General features: G+C 53.0%; 1 protein-coding gene across 7 annotated transcripts in view; it reads left to right on the top strand.

Annotated features, from left to right (window-relative positions):
• DAB2IP (DAB2 interacting protein) overlaps positions 1 to 21043 on the top strand; it is a 160383-nt gene extending 139340 nt beyond the window's left edge. For 6 of the 7 annotated variants that reach the window (XM_040083696.2, XM_040083698.2, XM_040083697.2 and 3 more), the window contains 9 exons: positions 1434 to 1578; positions 4501 to 4737; positions 6172 to 6373; positions 6535 to 6713; positions 8131 to 9004; positions 11153 to 11305; positions 14134 to 14336; positions 14920 to 15007; positions 15814 to 21043. In XM_040083696.2, the coding sequence (XP_039939630.1) occupies positions 1434 to 1578; positions 4501 to 4737; positions 6172 to 6373; positions 6535 to 6713; positions 8131 to 9004; positions 11153 to 11305; positions 14134 to 14336; positions 14920 to 15007; positions 15814 to 15981 (2249 nt within the window). In that variant the 3' untranslated portion in view covers positions 15982 to 21043. The remainder of the gene's footprint in view (positions 1 to 1433; positions 1579 to 4500; positions 4738 to 6171; positions 6374 to 6534; positions 6714 to 8130; positions 9005 to 11152; positions 11306 to 14133; positions 14337 to 14919; positions 15008 to 15813) is intronic. The other variant, XM_040083699.2, reaches the window with a different exon arrangement.
• Positions 21044 to 21379: the final 336 nt, after the last annotated feature.

The following is a 21379-nucleotide window of genomic DNA, read 5'->3' as shown; positions in this document are numbered from 1 at the left end:
TGGATTCCTGCTAGTGGATTTGTATAATTTTAGCAAGGAGCAAAGAAGCATAAATACTTTATTAAGGGAATAACAATGGTAATAATGAAAACCTTGAGGAAAGGCGAATAATTGAGCAAATCTCAGGCAGAGAGCCCACAAGAATAGCAAAAGGAATATTATTTATTTCTGCCTTGTAATGCTTTCTGGTTGAAGGCAAGTCTGTAAGTAGATTACTCATAAAAATTCTCAAAAGCCAGGAGATTAATGTTATCAGAGAATTTTGAAATATTCCCTTTTGGGGTCTCGGTGCTGCCAGGCCAGTTCCATCTCGTGCAGGGTTCCTGCTCACTGTGGGGTGCTGGTCCTGAGTGACCTTTCCCCAGGGAGATGAATCAGCTGTGTGTCACAAGGTGCCCCAGGGCAGCGTGGCACTGTCCTTGCAACCATGGAGCAGGTGATGGGGCCAGGTAAGAACAGCAGGCATCACCTGCAGGCGAGCACAGCGGCTCCAGAGCTCCCTGGCAGAGCTGAAAATACACTGGAGAGGCTCTCCAGTATGTAATTAAAAATTGTTTTGGCAATAGGGAAGGAATGCAGATTGGAATGGGGAAAAAACAGGATGGGAAAATCCAAGAGAGTCAGGAATCAGGAGCAAACCAACTGGAATTAGAAGAAAACCAAAGCAGACCTTTCTCCCAGATCATCACCCAAGCTAAACGCTGGCTCCTGGTCCCTGTTAGCCTGTGCCCCATCTCCCCAGTCACTGCTGGGATGAAGGACTGAAGCCCCCATCCCTGAGTGCAGGTGCCCAGGTACCCTGGGGTGAAAGGTGGCACAAGAGCAGAAGCTGGTGGAGCAGCTCAGTGTGAGCCTCTGCAAGGGTGAGGAGGAGCAGCCAGGCAGCAAAGAGGAGCACAGGAAAACTCAAGGAAATATTTTAATTTCATTTTATGTGATGTTCAGCTCAAAATAAACCTTTCTTTCCTTTAATTACCTATTTCTCCTGTGAATCACAGTGGATTGTCAGCACCAGGGCACAGGCTGCAGTAGCAGGCCATGCTGCCAATAATTACAGGGCCTGCCAGCATCCTTCCTCCTGGATTAGCCCGAGGGAGCGGCCCTGGAGCCCGTCGGGGGGGTCAGGCTGGGCAGCGCACTCCTGGAGCAACATCCCAGAGCCACAGGGGCAGCGCTGCCAGCTGGGAACAGCAATGGAGCGTGCAGGGTGTGCCGTGCTGCTCCCAAGGGACTGCCGGGCTCTCCTGGGTCCTCTTGGAGACACAGGGGGCCGGAGAGCTGCCCCAGGGGCCACCATGTGCTCTTGTATCCCCCTCGTCTCCCCCTGTGTGATGGGGCGCCAGGGAGCTGCACGGGCACGGGGGCTTAGGACAGAGCTGCTTGAAGGCTGCACTTCTCACGTCTCCAAACCTATCACCAACTCTGTTTTACAGGGGAGTTCATCAAGGCACTATATGAATCAGATGAAAACTGCGAGGTGGATCCCAGCAAATGTTCATCTTCGGACCTCCCTGAACATCAGGGCAACCTGAAGATGTGCTGCGAGCTGGCCTTCTGCAAGATCATCAACTCCTACTGGTGGGTATCCCTGCAGTGGCACTCCCTCCTCGTGGAGTGTTGTGCCTGCAGGAGTTGGCACTGTCTGTGGCTCTGGGGATGTGGCACCCTCCCAGGTTCTCTGGGTTTCCAGAGGTGCTGAAGGGTCACTGGGGCACAGGGACAGGGCACTGGAGTCAAGCAACACCAAGTGTGACCGATTCAGAGAGGGACTTGATGCCGAATGTGTATGAAATTCTGGAATAAAGGGCAGAGATGCATGTCCTAGATCTTCCACCCATGGAACATCAGTCTGGATGGGAGTGATGGATCTACACCTCCAGGAGCATCCAGCAAAGCTCGGAGCTCCTGCAGCAGGCACGGGCTGTGGCACCTGTGAGGAGCTGCCCCAGCACAGGCAGCTTCTGTTTGGGCAGATGTTCTCTGGTTGCAGAGTGCTGGAGCTGGGAGGAGGATGCTTTTCTCCCTGCTTGGCTCAGCATCCCACATTCCTCTGCATTAACCCCTCTCTCTCCCAGCCCTGGGCGGCTGCTGGGTGCTGGGAGCCCTTTGCCTCCTTGGCCCAAGGCCTGGTATGCAGCTGGAGGCATTTCCGAGTTGTTTGTTCTCAGGGTAAAGGTTCTTGCAACTGGTTGGGACAGGCCCGAATCTCCCAGACGGGCTGGCGTGAGGCAGTGGCTCCTGCTGAGGAGGTGGTTGTTGGGCACAGCCGTGCTCGTGGTGTTCCTGTGTGCAATGGCAACCAGGAGTCCCTTGGTCTGTGACAGCTGCTGCCTGCAGAGGTGGCCTCAAGGGGAAAAAGATGGATTGGGACTCTCTTGGAGAAGTAAAAATATTTTCTTTATGCTTTTTGCTAACATAGTCAGAGCCTTTGGTTCTGATCATGAGAGAAGGAGCATTTTTGTCTCACTGCTGGATTTCCAGCCTTTCTGTTTAAAATCTGGGCATAGTTTTTATTAATGTATTTACTAGCAACACTGTTGTTGCAAAGCATCAACAAGAGATAATATTGGAGGAAGGAGGTCTTTGATAATGAGGGTTTCTCATTTTCTCTCCTCTCCTAGCTGTTGTGTTGAGGTCAGAAAACTCATTATAAATAATCTCCCAAGACACTGAGTGTGCCCTCCTGGAAGCCAGGAAGGGAACTGCTTTTCCTGATCCTGCTCTGGGCTCGCTCAGGCTGCTGTTATCTACCACAGGTACACAAAGGGCAGGTTCTTTACAGGTATCCTATTCCTTATCCTTGGCCAATTAATAACTCTGACTCAGGAATGGTGTTTACTTGCTCTCCCAGGAGGAATTCACCACTTCCAGCCAGCAGTGCATCATAATGGTTTGAATTAATGTCTTCCTAAAAATACCCAAAGCAGTACTCAAAGATCACTCTAAAAATAAGCTTGAAAAGTGACCCAGGGAAAGTCAGGAATGCACAGGATGTTTGTTCCTCTCTTCCTGCCTTTCCAAGGAAGGCTGGAGCAGCTGAGCTGCTGCTCTGAGTGGTTCCCCCTCAGTCCTTTGAGCTCAGTGCTTCTCGGGGATTAACTGGGCTGATGAGTGTTGGGATTGGCCAAGGTATCCCAACAGCCACCCATCCTGCTTTAAATAGAGCCCTGGAGTGTGTGTGCTCATCTGTGGAGAGAGTCAGGGAGAGGAAAGAGGTTCACAATAACCGAAAATTGTTATAATTATGACATAATTTGGACATCTGGAAAGTTTCAGTGTAAGCAGAATTTCAGCATGTGGAAGCTCGTTACTGGGAAGTTGGGTAATGAATTACGGGCCCGTTTGTCACATAAAGCCAACGATCCGAATTCCATCCGCTGTGACACAATTAAACTTTCACGGGCTCCAGCCTGCGACGGGAACGTGCGGGTGCTGCATTTCAGGGGTTTGCTCTCCAGTCACTGCACAACCTGTCTTGATCATTCAAGCTTCAAATTGCTTAAAGGATTCTCCTGTTTCTGGGCAAATACCATGAAGTGAAAGGGTTTTGTCCAATTGTGTGGATCAAGCCAAAGACACAGGAGAATTTATCCAGCCAGAGATGTTGGCTAATGTTATCTGTAGTGCTCAGGATAAAAAAGCTCAAAAGGGTGAAAGTGTGAAGGCAGCACAGAGCAGAAGCAGGATGGCAGCATTTTCCAGGCACTTCCATGGAGCGTCACTGCTGTGTCAGAAGGTCTGAAATGGATCCTGACCCTCCTCCCTTGCTGTTGTACCACCGCTGTCGGGGAACAGCTCCGGGTGTGACACAAGGACGCTGGTTCCTGGCCAGGGCAGTGGAATCTGTGTGCCAGGGTCACCAGGACCAGTGGCAGCCCAGTGCCAGCCTGCTTCCAGGTGGGAGTCTCCAGCTGAGTAAATAACACATGCTGGGAACAGGATAAGGTGGGAGCAGGGAGCTGGGGAGGGCCGAGCAGGAACAGGCAGCAGTTCCCCAGCGATAAGGGCTGCTGCAGTGAGCGTCTGCTGGCCCCCAGGGAATTCTGGCATCCGGGAAAGGCAGGCTGAGGTCTGTGCAGCTACAAGGCTGGAGTAGCTCCGGTGGGGCTCTGTGTTTGTAGTAGGCACAGTGGGATTTGATCCAGGTGCTTGAACAGGAGTATTAGAGTTTGCACAGCCCCCCCTCCAAGCTCCAGCTGTGCCAGAGATTCCAGTGCTGCTGCTGATTCTTCAGGAGATGCTCTCCTTGCTGCCTGAGCTTCTTCTGCCTGAGCTCAGAGCACCCCATGGCACAACCAGCGAGTCCTGAAGAGCTCCTGTGCACAGTTTGTTTCATATCCCAGTCTTCCCAGTTTTCTGGGGTCTTGGCATCCAGCATAAGGTCCAATAGAAGCTGCTTCTCTCACGACTTTACAGAGCAGCTTTGCTTTTTCCCCTGTGGGGTCTGAGACTCTGGCACTCCAACCCTGACAGACACTGCCTGTCCTTGTGTCATTTCAGTGTCTTCCCAAGAGAGCTCAAAGAAGTCTTTGCCTCGTGGAGACAGGAGTGCAGCAACCGGGGCCGCCCCGACATCAGCGAGCGCCTGATCAGTGCCTCCCTGTTCCTGCGCTTCCTGTGCCCGGCCATCATGTCCCCGTCCCTGTTCAGCCTGCTCCAGGAGTACCCCGATGACCGCACCGCACGCACTTTGACCCTCATCGCCAAGGTCACCCAGAACCTCGCCAACTTTGCCAAGTAAGCCAGGCTGCGGGCAGGGCAGGGCCGGGGAGGGCAGGGGACACAACCTCTGCGTGCGTGGGCAGAGCCACGCTGCTGGCACAGTCCCACGCTGGCCACTCCTTTCCTCGATGGAAAGGACCTGTTTGCTTCCTGTTGGCTTTTTCCCCACATCTCTCTGGGACTCGTTCTCTCACTGTCAGGTCAGGGAGATCATTCAAGTTCCCAAAACAGGACATGTTTTATGAGCAGGAAAACAGGCTGTTGTGACCACATGGACGAGCAGCGGGGTGGCAGTGGGGACTTTGTCCTGTGATGTCCTGCGGGTGTAGGACCAGAACCCGATCAGCAGCAGTGATGTGCTTGGCTCAGGAATGTTCCACCCCTCCTTTGAGCTCTGGGACCTTCTCTGCTATTAAAATGCAGCTGACTGAACTGGGAAGGCCTGAGAACAGGGGCGCCATCAATTTCTAAGCCCATTGGTTTGATGGAAACAAAGCGAGAGATTTCTGAAAATCTTTCCACTGGCTGTAGCTCTGAGCTACTTATCCTGAGCTCTGATAACAAAATGATGAGCTTTCTGAAACGTGAATGGACAGTTTCTGTCTAAAGCTCCTTAGATCTGGAAACTGGCTTAGTGCTCACACTCACAGTCAGGAACACAGAGGCGCCTGCAGATGCCGGCAGGAGATGAACAAGTGTGTTACACTAGATGACAGAAATTCTCTGTATTCCTGACCAATCCCTAACTAAAGGGTTTTCATATTTCCAGCACTTTGCAGGAAAGGCTCTTTAACTAAGCTGACATTATGATCAAGCTGAGCTGTCCTGTCCCACGGAACCGCTGGCACAGCACCAGCTGCTGCCAGGACAGTCCAGCCAGAGGCCCTCCCTATTGGGCTCTAAGTCAGACAGAAGACTGAGGGCAGAGAGCTTGGAGCGCGGACGGAGGTGGCAGGAAGCCTGAGGGTACGATGGGGCTGGCCCAGCTGCAGGGGTGGCTCGCCAGGCTGACCCCAGAGCAGTTGTGGCATTGCTGGAGGGTGCAGGACTCCTGCCCCCATCTGTCACTGGGCTCCTGTCAGCTGAGGGTGATTGCTGTGACAGCATCTTGATTTCCAGTGACAGGCCCTGTTTCTGGAGGCTGTGCTGTGACCCAGCAGTGAGACACTGGGTTACCAAGAACTCCTTTGTTTCTGCTGCTTTCACCTTTGTTTCTGCTGTGCAGATCCCACACTGATGAGGGCTTAGCTGCATCAGGCTGGGGTTAACTTTGGTTCCGTGGTTAGTGAGGTGTCCCAGGTACCTACTCACAGCCCAGGAATCCCACAGCCTTGAAAGGGTTGAGATGCCAGAGGAGGGTTCTTAGCTGTGTTTGTTGTACCTGCCCTTTCCGTGGACTGCAGTTTTTTTCCCTGGATTTAGCTGAAATCCGTGTTGCTCTCCCAATAGGTTTGGCAGCAAAGAAGAATACATGTCCTTTATGAATCAGTTCCTGGAACACGAATGGACTAACATGCAGAGATTTCTCCTGGAGATTTCCAATCCTGAAACCATCTCAAACACAGCTGGCTTTGAGGGCTACATTGACCTGGGCCGGGAACTGTCCACGTTGCACTCACTACTCTGGGAAGTCATTTCCCAACTGGAGCAGGTATCCAGGGAGTGGCAGGGACAGCTTTGGGGGTGGGAAATGATGGAGAAAATCTTGTTCATGTGATTCGTTAAAGAGACCGTCCAGCAACTGGCAGAGCCCGCATTTCTCTAGCAAAAAGCACAAGAGGTGGTGGTAATTCGGCTCTCTTTTCTGCCCAGGGCACTGCCAGCAGACTGGGGCCTCTGCCCCGGATCCTGCGGGACGTCAACGCTGCTCTCAGTAACCCGGCCTGTGTGCAGGTGTCGGTCACGGCCGACCACGCCGCCTCCACGCCCAGTGCTGGCAACAGCATCTCTGCAGGGCTGCAGAAAATGGTCATTGAGAATGACTTATCTGGGTAAGAGACCACACACCAGGGACACAGGGAACAGTCATGCAGGGCCAGGCAGGACAGGCTGCAGTGTGGAGTTGCCTGACCAGGCTCTCCCATTGCAGAACCGGTGCTGGATGTAGTTCAGCTCTGACTCTGGGGAGAGCAGCGGGTGGTAGTGCCAGTCCATGGCTCCATCCTGGGCCCCTTGAGAGCCAAAACAGCCAAACAGTGGTCTGGGAAATCGGGAACATGGTGATTCTGGTCTCAGCTGTTGAGATGTGGCTGCAGAAGCAAAGTGCTCATCCTCTGAGGACTTGGGGGTCAGTTAGTGCTGACCTCGAGGTGATGGGTGGTGTGTTAAGGGCTGTGAGAGATGTACAGGATTGGCTTTGCCCATCTTCGTACGAAGCAGGGTGTGTGCTGAATTCCCTGAGATCCAAACCTGGATAGTTCTGGAACTATCCAAGCTGTAGAGGCCTCACAAGGCATTTCAGTCTGCTCTCTCCAGTTTTTATAAAACAGGAGTTTTCACTGCCGAGCAGTGATTCACAGACACGGTTACCTACGTACTTCTAGGCCTGATTAATTACAGAGCTTCATGCATGGGGAGGATGAGGCTTTTGCAGACCTCTAATGTTTCTGTTGGTGGAAAATGAAATGGAGCCCACACAAACGGAAAGACTGTGCTAGTAAAATAGTTTGTAAGTGGAAACTGCATAATATTTAACAATTTAATTAGGAATGAAAGGCAGCAATGGCACTGGACTTGCTCTAATCAGAGCTTTCATCTCTAGTGCCTCCCAGCATGAGGTGCAGTTATTTAATCCAATGCTATGGAGGATCTCTGACAATATGCTTCCCCCCCAATACTTGCTTACAATGCACCGTCTTTGATCAGCAGAATATTCACATTATGCTACTGCAAAGCTCTCTCTTCCTATCCCCAAGAAATCAATATTGCATGAATGTGCATTGCAGCAGGAGTGGGGGGATAACCTTCAGCTGCCAGGCTTTAGCTCTGCTGTGTGAGCGAGCCCTGACCTGGGAGGCCTGGGGTGGACCCGGCCCCCAGGGTGTCCTGTGCTGTCCAAATCCTGGCCAGTGTGCCCGCAGGAGCTCGTCCCCCACTGAGCAGGGGACACGGGACTGGCATGGACACGGCCTTTGGGAGCAGGAAGGGTGACTCGCACTGAGCCAGAGCAGAGCAACTCGCCTGCCCGCTCCCAGGCCAGCCCGGGGCTCCACAGCACCCTCCCCACTCCTCACACTGTCCCTGCTCCCGCCGGGGCTGGGTTCCGTCCCTGTCCCCATCCCTGTCCCACACAGCTGCGCCACCCTGATTTCTGAGTGATTTCGTTTTCCTGCTCCGGTGCAGCATTCACAACTCTTCTTTTTTGTTTTGTTTTCCTCTCCTCTTCCTTACGCACTGACTTCCCCGCAGTCTGATAGATTTCACACGGTTACCATCTCCAACCCCTGAAAACAAGGACTTGTTTTTTGTCACAAGGTCTGCTGGGGCCCAGCCCTCGCCTGCCCGAAGCTCCAGTTACTCAGAGGCCAATGAGCCCGACGTGCAGATGTCTAATGGCAGCAAGAGTTTGTCCATGGTGGACTTGCAGGACAATCGGCTCTTGGACGGCGGGGCCAACGCGCCCGGCACGGCCGACTCCCTCAATGACAGTCAATCGTCCCTGGGGCAGTTGCAGGGCGTGTGGAGCGCACGGACTCAGCAGAACAGCGTGACGGGCATGGCCACCGTGCGCAGGGTGGGCCAGACGCCCACCACGCCGAGCGGCGAGAGCGCGCCCGGCCGGCCCCAGCTGCTGGCGCCGCTGTCCTTCCAGAACCCCGTGTACCAGATGGCCGCCGGGCTGCCGCTGTCCCCCCGCGGCCTGGGCGACTCCGGCTCCGAGTGCCACAGCTCGCTCAGCTCCCACAGCAACAGCGAGGAGCTGACGGCCAACAAGCACGGCTTCGCCGGCCCCGCCGCGGCCGAGGACTTCTCTCGCCGGCCAGGGGAGCTGGCCCGGCGGCAGCTGTCGCTGACAGAGAAGGGCGGTCAGCCCACCATGCCGCGGCAGAACAGCGCGGGGCCGCAGCGGCGCATCGACCAGCCGCCCCCGCCGCCCCCGCCCGTCACCCGCGGCCGCACGCCGCCCTCCCTGCTCAACACCGTGCAGTACCAGCGACCCTCCAGCGGCAGCATGATGTCCTCGTCGCCCGACTGGCCCGGCAGCGGGGCGCGGCTCCGGCAGCAGTCCTCCTCCTCCAAGGGTGACAGCCCCGAGATGAAGCAGCGCACGATGCACAAGCAGGTGAGTTGGGGCTGTCCGGGCCCTGGCGCTGAAGGGGCCGGGTGGGGTTGGCCCGTGGAGATTGCTGCCGTGGGAAGGGATGCGGCTCTGAGCTGCCACGTCAGTGCCGGCCCCACAGCGGCATCGCACGTGGGGATGTACCTGGGCTCTGGCGCCTCTGGCCTGGGACAGGGACAGAGGCCCTCCACGGACAGGAACACAGGGCAGTGTCCACTCCTGGTGTCCCCCCGTCACATGGCGCACCGGAATGTGACGGCGGTAGGTGGCAGAGGCTCGAGGGCAATGGCAGCCGTGCCGCTGTCCTGCGCTACCATCTTGTCACTGCTTTGCCTCTCCATGCCCAGGCTCTCATCCCATGCCATCAAACCCCGTGCCATGTCCCAGGCTTGGAACAGACCCTGATCTCCTGTAACTAAGAGCCTCTCTGCTGCTGCTCCCGTCCCGGTGGGGCCGTGGTGCTCCTGCACATTCCTGTTTGCTCTGTGAAACCCTCCCGTAGGAGCAGGGAGGAAAGAGCCGAGAGCGACGTTCCCGCTGCGCAGAGCTCTGCAGTGATCCCAGCCCCAGACCACGTGCTGGGCTGCACAGAATTCCATCCAACTGTCCATGGAGGTAAAATGGAAGGCAGTAGGTCACAGGCCCAGGGCTCATTTATTCACTCTACATTTCAAAACCAGCCCTACAGAACATTATCACAGTAAGATCTCTGTGCCTAAAGGAAGAGTTGTACAAGAAAAGCAAAAAAAGACTGGACAACCAGCAAGAGCCCACTGCACCCAGACCTGAGTTAGCTCAGGCGCTTCTCCAGCACTCAGCGTTGCTGTGTCTGCCTCTCCCGCACAGGGCAGCTGTGGAGCCTGGTCAATGCTGCTGTTTGTGCTCCCACCCGGGCTGCTCCGTGGTTGTGGTGTCGGTCCAAGAGCACCGGCATTAGCGGCGCCGTGCAGCAGCCTCTGTGTAACACGACCAATGCTCCTCAGGGACAGAGGGCACAGAGCTGTGCAAGGAGCAGAGGCCTGGTTGTAGCAGGGTTTCTTCCAGAAAGACAGGGATGCTCCAGGTGGCCATCAGAAAGCCCTGGCCAGGTTCTCTTCGCAGAAGATTCCTCCACCCACCCCAGTGGTCCTCTTGAAGGTTTTCTTCAGACCTGAAGTCTCTGAATGCCTCTCCCACCCTCACTCTGCACGTTTTATTGCATGTTGGCAGCACGAAGATTTGTAGCAAGTGATGTTCATGAGCCAAATCTGATGTTTGGATTCGTAATTCTGGAGGTAGAAGACTAGACTGGAAGATTGCATGGGAGAGAGCCCCTGACCGCAGTGAGGAAATTAAACCAGTCCCCACGCCTTCTGACACAGAACCTGCTGTTCTGCTGCCTGGCAGTGATTGGGTTTCTCTATCCAGAGGCTGGAATGAAGGAGAAAGTTTCTGACATTTCTGATTTGTTAACTTGAATTCCCAAGTCAGTAACTTGAATGACCAAGTCATCCAGATCCCATGTATTCATCTGACTGTTTACTGCAGCTTATAACAAGGCAGGACAGAGGTGAAATAGCTGAAGAGTGACTTCCTTGTAATGTGGTTGGAAAATATTTAGGCAGTGCCACTGGCAGTCCCTGCCCAGGCCAGGACAGAAAGGCAGCAGCCGTGACTGTAGCTCACTGACCATGGAACATCACTGCTCATAAGTGATACTGAGCATTTAGACCTCTTCAGCATCCTTAGTGTAGCCTCAGCTGAGAATAAACTTCTCTTCTCCAAGAAGGCAACCTGCATGGTCGTAAGGAGCGTTTCAGTTTTCAGACCTTGTTTTATGGAATCCACGGAAGCAAAGATGGCTCATAACAAGATGAAGACCTGAGAGAACTCTGCTCATGGAGTGAATAAACCACACCCAGCCACTCTGCTCACCTGCAGCTCAGCACCTTGGCAGGTCATGTCCTTGTGAGGTGACAGGAGCTGCTCAGACACCCGGGCCACGACTCTGAGCAGGCTCCCACTGCTGCTCTGGTAGCTCAGCCTGGCTCGTTGCTGTGTGAGCAGCATGGGACAGGGTCTGCCTGGAAGGAAACTCTCTCCCGCCAGCTTCATGACCATTTGTGTTACAGGTTTTTCTTTTGTCATGGTTGTATCATTGTTTCATTGTAGGCCCCTTCTCCTGTGAACCCCAATGCCCTGGACCGCACTGCTGCTTGGCTTTTGAATATGAACATGCAGTTTTTAGAAGATGAAAGCATTGACCCAGATTCCAAGCACAGGGATAAGCTCAGGAATAAGGACGAGCTCAGCCAAGCAGAAAAGGTAAAACCTGATTGGATTGAAACAAGTTTCTGAATAGAGAGAGGATTTCCTTGAATGTCATTCCCTGAGCACCCTGGGGAGAAGGTGGGCTGTGTGCAGGTCCCTGCCCAGGACAGAGGGGCCAGGTTGCTCCTTGTCCTACTCAGCATCACAGGGAACTTGTGGAGAACATTTGGGTGGTTTTCACACTCAGTGACTGGAATCACCTTCTCATGAAAGCAAGTAAATAAAACAGGAGCCAGGAATCAAGTGTTGATGCTGCCCTGAAACAAACTCTGCAGCCAGCCAGGGCCTCTTACTCCCCATTCCTAGCTACTCCCTAGCTGCTAGGAAGAAGGCTTAAAAAGTGGATTAAGCACACCTGTAAGAGATGGAGTAAGGCACAGGCAGCCTCCTGCCTCACGACAGGGACAGGGAGCAGGAAGCAGCTTCCCTGTCAAAAAGCTGTTCACAGACCTAAAAATTAAGTCAAAATTTTGATCTTACTGGTGCCTGGGGTGACTTTGTGGCACTTCCATGAGTTTATGGCAGTGTCACACAAATCAAGGCCTCGCCAGTCAGGGGTCTGTTCAGTCTCAGCCCCTGGGCCCAGAGAGGCCCTGTGCCTCTGAAGCAGGGGGTGTTGCTCCCTTCCCCTCTTTCCTGGGCAAGTCTGGGGTGGGAGAAGTTGGGAAGAGACAAAGTAGGCCTGGCTAGGGTGAAAAATAAGGATAAAAATGAGGATCCAGCAGTCAGAAGCTGGGAAAATCCCATCTTTGCTGATTGCTGCTTCTGCAAGATTCTTTCCCAGCAGCCTGGCCCTGCCAGGATTGTGGCACTTGAGCACCAGCGGCATTTGGGATGTTTCCTCAATGTGCTTCTCTTCTGTCACACCAGCACTGCAGGCATCACCCTTCCCTAAGCCCCCATCCTGTTTCCCAGCACAGACACCTTCCTGGTTTTGTTCCAGTATTCTTCCTGGTCTCATTCTGCTGTGCTGTGCATTTGGGGACTGCCACTTCTTAAATCCAAGGAAGATGCTGAGGGCAGGTGTCGTAAGAGCCCAGAAGTACAAGGCAGCAGCTCCCAGCTGCCCCAGGAAGGTCAGGGCAGCTTTGTGAGTTCTGCCCATCCTGACTGGGTGCAGGGCAGGCAGTGATGGCGTTACAAACTCCAGCGGCACCGCAGCATCCCAGTGCCTGCCCCCTGCCCAGGGAGAGCCCCGGCCCAGGCTGTCTCATTGCCATGCAGCATCTTTCCTTACTCTGCTGTCCCATCAGTCACTGACATTCAAGATCACCATTAGCATAACCTCTCTCCCCACTACTGTAAGACCTGAATGGTAACTGAGAATGAGACAAGAGTTCTAGAGACAGGAGCGACTCCTTTGGGTTCTGAGGCCTCTCCTGCTCTCCTCTGAGCTTGCTTACGCTGCTCCTATTTTAAGGCTAGGGTAGGTATTTAATCTTTCCTGTTCAAGCAACTCCCTGCTGTCTGACTTTAGTGCTTCTGTGCAGCTGTACGGGCGCTTTGTTCCCTCATTGCTTCAGGTTCCATGTGCAAACCGTGTTGTTCCTGTGCTGCAGTAAGAGCTTTGCTAAAGGAAAACCGCCTCGCTCCAGTACTTTGGCACTTCAGGAAGAGCGTCAGCTTCCAAAGTTTTCAATCCTGGGAAGCTGCAGTTACTTTTGCTGTGAGTGGAGTGCTGGCCAGTCCCAGCAGCAGCCTGGCTGCCCGCTCCTCTCCCTAGAGCTGGGCTGGGGTCACACAGTCCAGGAGGACTCTCAGACCTGGGACATGACCCAACCCATCCCTGCAGTGCCTACCCAGGTATGACGGCCAGAGGGGAAAGGCCAAGTCAAGACACAGCTGAGTGCACTTCTCTCAGTTCATGAATACCACTTGTAGCTTTAACAGCCTTTGTGACTCGGATGGAAGCCTTTTTCCCCATATCTGACTCTTTAAAAGCAGCCTGCTACATTGTCAGCTGCATGTTAATTATTCTAAAGTTATTCCAGTTGAGATGCTTTTTTAAAAGACTATGTCCAAATATAATTTTTTTTGAAATTAAGGCAGTTTTCTTGTGCTCACACTCACTGGATTTTCCTTTAGCAAAACAAGTTTACTCAATGCTGTGCTGCCACAACAGCTGAACCCAATTTTACCGAGTCCAAAAGCTCTTAATTTTTTTAATTGCTTTATGTGATTCTGCTGCTGATTTATAGCTTCACCCAAATGAACAGTACAACTGTGGGGTCTCGGCTTCACGCAGCAGCTCTTCTTGGAGTGAACCCTGGTTTGAGATCCAAGATACATGCTGGGCCCCAAAAGGCAGGAGTGCTCCACGCCCTCGGCTCGATGAAGGGTGACGAGACAGCAGCATCCTGCATTTGTCACTGCAGCTTGTGCTTGGTGCCCAGCCTGCCCAAAGCCCCCCGTTTATTGCTGCAGACTGAAGCGCTCCTGCGTGAACCCCAGACCCCAGGGCTGCAGCCTCTCCTGCCTGTGCGAGCCCCGCGCTGTCAGTGGGAGAAGCTGCCCGCCGCCTTTGCCATCGGCCCGCTCTAACCTGCATTTCCCCTGTGAAATGCCAGACTCTGCTAACAGCCCACTCTCTGCACCTGCCAGCGACCTGCCCGCCCCGCGGACCCGGCATCGCCCCTGGCGCCGCGGAGGAGACGGAAGAGGAGGTGTCGGCGAGCGGGGTTGTCTGATACGGGTTTGCAGCCATAGTCTGATACAAGGACAGGGGCGTGAGCGGGTCTGGGGGAAACCCTGGCAAGGGCAAACCCTACGAGGTAACGTGCCACATGTGTTCTCTCCTCCCGTGTCTGTCCCTGCGCGCTCAGTACCAGCAGGACCTGGTGGTGCTGCAGGACAAGCTCCGCATCTCCAACAAGAAGCTGGAGGAATACGAGACTCGCTTCAAATGCCAGGAGGAGACCACGCAGAAGCTGGTGCTGGAGTACCAGGCCAGGCTGGAGGAGAGCGAGGAGCGGCTCCGGAGGCAGCAGGAGGATAAGGAGATCCAGATGAAGGGCATCATCAGCAGGTACGGGGAGATGGGAGTGCTGGGGATGGCAGTAAGGCAGGGCAGCCTGGCTGGCGTTAGAGCTCACCCCTTCTCAGGAGAATCAGGATTCTTTGGAGGTGTAGGCAGGTTTCACATATGGGTTTTCCCCTCAGTGTTACCTGGGACAAGGAAAACCCCAACGTTTTCCTGATGCACAAGGGCAGAACCTTGGGAGGGCAGAGCGTGGAGGTTCTGGCAGGTTTGTTCTTTTTACATACCTATGGATCTCATCACCATCCCTACTTGTAACCCTTAAATCCCCTTCTCCCACCCAGTGGGAAGTGGTGTTTATGTTTGTCTGGGACTGTTTCGGTGCAGCTGCTTTCACCTTTACCTGCACCAAGCCCACTTAGTGCTTTCAGCCAGCCCTCACCTCTGGCTCAGCCTTCACTGTGCTGTGTCACTTCAGCTTTGGGGCACTCCGCTAGAGAGAGTTCCAGGGAAGAGTAAGAGCCAAGAAAACAGCTTGGTTTGTGGGCAGGAAGAGGCAGAGTGTGAGGGTAATTCCTGGGCTTTGCAAAGCCCAGCCAATGTAATTTTTTCTTGTGTGCGTGGCTCCCAGACTGATGTCGGTTGAGGAGGAGTTAAAGAAGGACCACGCCGAAATGCAGGCTGCTGTGGATTCCAAGCAGAAGATTATTGATGCACAGGTGAGTGCCCCATGCCAAAGGCTGCTGCAGTTTTCAGGGTGGGTTTGCCAACACACAGCTGCCTCCCAGCAGCTCCGGGACCTTCTCCTGTCCCCTGCACCTCGTGGGTACATGGGAGGTTCTGACCGTGCCCCTGCACGCTCTCTGCTGTTCTCTTTTGGTCACCTCAGGCTGTACATGAGTTGGACGTGTTCATACACAGACTTTCAAAGTTACACACAAGCAGCTGCTGTGCCCCTGAGCAGCTGGTTCTGTTCCTCTGCTTGTGGCAGTCACAGGAGGATGACACTTGTTCAGTGTCACAAAGAACAGGAGTGGTAGAATCAGGCTGCAACATGGAAGCTCTCGCTCCCATCCTTACAATGCTGTAATCGGTGAGAGCTGCCATCAAAGACAGCCTGGGAGGCTACAAGTCATTTAAACTATTAATTTACACTAATTAAACACTGACAGGAATAACTATCTGGGGAGAGTTTGGGTTTAGAAATGGAATCCTACCATCTTTGTAACAGCTGAGTTAGAACAAACAGTACAGTGTATAACTGAATAATTAGAGCAACTGCCTTACCTCCATTTTCATCAGGATCCTAAAATAAATGTAGCTCACATCGCACAGGCAGGGGATATTACTAGCCCTGCAGAATCTAAAAAGTGCTGTGCAGCACTTAAAACCCCCCACCTATGAATGCCAAAGAGAAAGGTCCTGGTCCAAAAAAGGCCTCTGGGTCACTGTTGTGGGCTGACGTCCCAGAGGGACAGGGCTCGTGCCCTTGCACTGACTGTGCCCTCTGCCCGTTTGCTTGCAGGAGAAACGCATTGCTTCCCTGGACGCTGCCAACGCACGGCTAATGAGTGCCCTTACTCAGCTGAAAGAGAGGTACAGCATGCAGACACGTAATGGGATCTCCCCCACAAACCCAACTAAATTGCAGATTACAGAGAATGGAGAATTCAGAAACAGCAGTAATTGTTAACGCGCGGAGGGCGCTGCCGCAGGAGAGGCCTGGCCGGAGGGACCGTGCGCAGCAGGCGTGAGCCGCGGCTTCAGAGAACGGCTGCTCCCCGAGCACCAGCTCCTTACTGCGGACGGCGCCGACTGACCCTGCTGGGAGATGTCCTGCCAGCACTTTGAGGGACGGGAATGTCGAGTGTGAGATGAGTGGCATAAGGAAATAACATATATTTGAGAATCGCTGTCACTGTCGGATTTGAATAAGTGTTTAATGTTCAAACAAAAGTAACCTTTTCCTTCTAAACTGCCCAAAGGATATGCCTCACCCCTCCCAGCAAGGAGTAGCGTCCTTGTCATTGCAGTAAGCGAAATAAAGGGAGCTGGGCGAAGCCTGCAGCAGGCAGGGGCCCAGTAAGTCCAGTTCCAGTGTGCTGCTGGATGTAGCGTCCGAGGGACGGCAGCAAAGCCTGGCCCGCTTCTCCTGTGACTCCCCCCGGAGCACAGCCCTCCCAAAGTGAACCCCAGCCGAGCCCAGCGTCCTTCCTGGTGGCTTTTGTGAGGCCACTGACTTTTACAGCATCCACGGGGCATTTATGCAGCTAATTAGTGTTTAATTAACTCCGCCCATTCAGGGAGCACAGTGCAGATGGAAGGTCAGGGCGGTGTGGTGGCCGAAGGGGTGCTGTGTGGGGAACCCCGGTGGCAGGGGGGCAGGACTGGTGCTGCTGGGGGTCCCTGGGCAGCCCAGGGGCACAGAGCAAGGCCAAGGCTCTGGCACAGGAGTGGAGGGAGGAGCTGGCGCCTGGTGAATGGCAACTCGATTCCTCTCAACAGCTTCTGCACTCTCACAAATGAAGGGGAAGAGTTTTGTAAGCAATAGCCCCAGGCACTGTCCCACGCACACTTCCTGCCACAGAATAAAGTGAATGTTGCCTGAGCCTGGTCCCTGAGCTGTGATTGAGGGCCAGGGGCTGGATTTGCTGGTGCCTGTTGTGGTAGAGGGGGAGCGAGGGGCTACGTGGAGTGGCAGCTTCCTGCTTGATCAAGGGTTCATTGTGGGGATGGAATGCTCTGTGCTAAGAGTTTTTACTATTTCTGGGGAGAAAAAACAGACAAAGAAACAAGAAAAAGCCCTGAAGAACCATGAAGATCGGTAATTGTATTTCTTTTCTTTCACAGTATGCATTAGAAAAAAAAAGATCCCATTTTCTGGAATACTGTCCTCTTTAAATTGGGAATGAGCACTGCATGGAAATTAACCGGCTTGAAGAATGTAAAACATGGTCATAAGGGAGTAACCACCAAGAACAGCAGCCACCACCGAAAGGCCCCTTGTCAGGAGCACTGTGCAGGCATAAGCCAGGATTAGACTTTCCCAGCGCCGAAACGCGCGGCTTCGGCACAGACACCTTGTGCTCAGCGGAGGGGGCGCCCCTTCACGGGGGTCGTGCCGCTGTCCTGCCACCACGGTGTTTGTGGGTTTGTGGGTCTTGCAGTTAGTCCTTCACAAGTCCCGCTCTCAGAGCAGGTCCCTCGTACCGAGAGCCAGAGGTTTCTCTGAGATACGGATGACAGTGTACAGTGTACAGGACATCTGCCTATGCTCCCTCTAAAGGTTAACACTGCTCAACGCCTGTCCTAGCTCCTGCTGCCATGTGTAAATGTACAGCCCGAGGGACTAGGACGTTCCCTGAGCTCTGCTCTGCTTAGGTACCGTCTCCAGCCTCACACTTCCAGGCTGCTTGAGCAGGACGCTTTGCCAGTAAGCTCTGCATTGCCGTGCTGCCCCACAGCCGTAAGGCTCCTTTAACAGCATCCTTCCTCATGCAATCGTTTGCAAAATTAAAGATGCTCTTTTTCCTACACGTTTTTCGGGTCCCCGGAAGCCCTGGGCCAAGCCCAGGAGGAGCGAACGTGTTGCACTGAGGTCTCCACACCCCGCCAACACCTGCCGAGGGGTGCAGCACGCAGCAGACCCCAAACGGAGCTCCTCAGAGCAATAACTCAGTACTTATGGCAAGTACAGTCACCTGTGAATTTTGGAGACTAGCACAGATGGCTTTGAAGAACCTCACAAATCTGACAAGGTTACAACTGGAGAAAGACCCAGACAGGTTAGGAATATACAGGGTACTGTGAACCGTTGGGTACGTAGATTTACACCTGCCACTGTCTCAGAGTCAAATACACGATAACAACCCTGCAAAAAAAGACTATTTTAAACGCTTTTGCCCTAAGATGCCTGTTTAGAGCTGATTGTTTTGAATTCTAAGTGTTTGTGTTGCGAGAGACTGGAGCTTTTCAAGACAGAAGTGACATAGAGGAATGGAAACGCTAACAGGGCACGGGGCGGGCGCCCCACCAGCGACGTTTCCATTCATACATGGAGTAATTCTGGGATGCAGTCAGTGCTCTCCGTAAGAGCTGGAAAAAGAAACACCCACAAACCAATTGTTTCGTGCTGAAGCTAAGCACAGTACATCTTAATCTCCTCCTCAACCACCAGCCAAGGCACTGCTCCCCCCCCACCCCGATCTGTCACAAACTCCTGGTTACCCCCAAACTTGCAAATTACTGAACACATTGTTCTGCTGAAATAGCGGGAATGCTTAAATCCTTCCACAGCCAGTTATTAAAATCTTAAAAGTTCCAGTGCCAACACCTTCTGGAGTTGTTGCTTAGTTTCCCGAGCCAGTACAAAAAGAAATTTAAATCAGGACAAAGTCTCATTACAGTAGAGATTCCCCCTGTTTTTCCCTGTTTTCTTTCCCTGCAACTGTCAACAACTGGACCTAACCGTGACCCTCCCCTGAACAGGTCTGGGGGCAGGTGCTGTGGTCCAGGCTCAGTTCTGTTCCTCCAGTTTGTGTTTCTGTTATTTATAAGCTGTACATTTCTGTGTGTGTGTGCGTGTGTGAGTGCGGGAGCCCCGCGCGTCCCCTGCCGTGGCCTCGGAGCTGGTAGCTGGCATAGCAATACCTGGATCCCGAGAGGTGCTGCAGCACCAGAGCAAACCACCACTGTCCCAAGGTTCTGTGATCAGCTCCATTTCCTTTCTGGTTCTTGCGCTTTCTACACTAAGAGGCTGTTCTAGTGCAAACTCGTCAAAGTGTAAACAAAGCAAAAACACTCTAATTTTTATCTTAATACAAGTCTTAATATTTTTTTGTAAATGTTCTCAGTGTTTACTGTACCGTATCTATCTCACTAACAGTTGTATATAGTAACTTACTTCTGGTGCTGCTTATTCGGTCGGGATTTGGCTGTAGCTCACTGCTGTGTTGGAGAGGTGGGCTCGGGCTGCCAGATCTGGATCCAGACTCACGTTCCGATTCCAGCCTCCTCCCTTGCGGATCTGAGGGAAGAGAGCAAACCCATGGATCCAGATCTGTGGTGGGCCCACCTCAAAGATTCTGTTTTAAGAGTTTTGATTTGGGGTTTTGTTAAACTGTAGTGAACGCTCCTGAAAAAATGAGCTGTTTTGTGTGAAGGGGGATGAACTAGACTGACCAGTATCCCAAGGTCTCTGCAGACTGTAAGTATCATCACTTTGGACAGGGATTATGGCTTCAGTGCCAAAAGTGGGAGGGGCCCCAGTCCTTCCCCATGCCATCTAGTACTACAGTGTAGTCACCAGCCCCTTTTGCACCAGTTTAAGCAAATCCTGCTGCCATCCAAAGAGTCCAGTGTCACTTTGCATTGTCATTTGAGTCCGGTTGGTTTTGTTTTCTGCTTTTGCAGCTGTAAAGCACTGATTGCACTGTGAGAACACGTGGAACCCTCTGGTCTGGGAGCCAGTCCCAGAAGCTGCTGCAAGGTCGCAGAACACTGGTTCTGCTACTATGAATATTCCTAAAGGGCAAAGGGACTTGCTGGACCTCAGTGAGGTGTCACAGGCTCTCCTAGGAAAGCAATCAGCAAGGAATCAATGATTCCCAACGTTTAGATAGCTCACAGGCTTTTCCCTGTTCCTCATGTCCACGCCCAGATGCAATAGAAGATGTACTGAGGTCTGTTGTGTGATGGACAAGGAGAGGATTTTCAGTCACAGATGGCACTAAGGTGTTCAGCCAGGAGAGCCACAGCCCAGGGGTCTGATCTGAAAGGGGCTCATTTCCCCCAGCGACCCCAGGGCAGGGGGAGCAGCCCAGGGGCGAGGCCTTTCTGACAGCAGCCTGTGACCAGTGGGTCCCGCAGCTCCACCACGGTCCCTGCCCTGTCCTTCCCACTGCTTTGCCTGGAGAGCACAAAGCAAAAGTCCAAAGGGAACACCTGTGACACTGTCCCTGGGTGGACGCTTCCTCCTTCCCACCTGCAGCAACTGCTGGGGTCACCTCCTCCCAAAGCAATCCAGGCCTCCAGGCTGGCCAGGACTGGGACCTGGTGTGGGGCAGAGCCACGGCCTCACGGCCACCAGGAGCTGCCTTTGGTGGCCACAGGAAGGGACACTCCCTGCTCAGACAGTGGCACCCGCCCTGCCCTGACCCCGCACAGATAACTGCTGCCTTTTCCTTCTCCCTTGGGGAAAATCACACATGGGGGAGCGGGAGGACAACAGCAGCGTGAGAACATGCAGCTCATGGGCTTTCCAAACCAAATCCAATCCTGAGGGCGTTGCACAACATCAGAAACAACCACGCTTTGGAAAAGGGTGTCACGTTCAAGCATTGACTTTCACAGATCACCTGAGCTGTGACATTGCTGTAAATGCCATGTGGCTCTGCATCAGCTACCAGTACCCCAGAGTGCAGCCTCCATGTTCACATATTCCTTTATCATACATCACTGTGTCTTAAGATATACCTCTCTCTGTATATCTGCTTAGGCTGATACTTGTTCCTGATAAGCAGTCGCTATGTTTTATATCCTCTTATAAAGAAAAACAAATCTTTTTTTGTAAGTATGTTTAAAAAAAAAAGCAAAGTGGAAGTGTTCGCTGAATCTCCTTCAGCTCCTTTTAAACTATGTAATAATGTACAGAGAAAGTTGTTGGTGTTCAAAGAAATGATGTGGCTGTGCAATTTATGTACATTTGCAATTAGAAATATTAAAGATTTATTTAGATATTTTATATAAGTGCTCCAGCATCTCTGCTCAGTCATTTCCAGCTTTTAGAGCATCCCGGCACATGCCACATGCACACACAAACCTGTCTTATCTGCCTCCCCAAAGAGATCATTGACATTTGCTCCCAGTAGTATTTTAGCTGTGACCTGGCTCCACCACTTTCCCTTCACATGCTCGGGGGGTCTGACAGCCGCCACCAGTCCTTACAAGCCACCCTTCTGCCTCCAGTAAAAGTAGCAGAAAACTTGGAGGAAAGTCATTAAAAACCCTGGGCAGCATCAGCACCTCTGCCTCATTAACATCATCATAATTAGCTCCTCCGGGAGAGGTGGAAGACAGGCTGGCTGCATCGA

The sequence above is a fragment of the Hirundo rustica genome, chromosome 20 (genome assembly GCF_015227805.2).
Source record: "Hirundo rustica isolate bHirRus1 chromosome 20, bHirRus1.pri.v3, whole genome shotgun sequence".
Taxonomy (NCBI): Eukaryota; Metazoa; Chordata; class Aves; order Passeriformes; family Hirundinidae; genus Hirundo; species Hirundo rustica.
The sequence above is the reverse complement of the archived record's forward strand: the minus strand, read 5'-3'. Positions and strand labels throughout refer to the sequence as shown.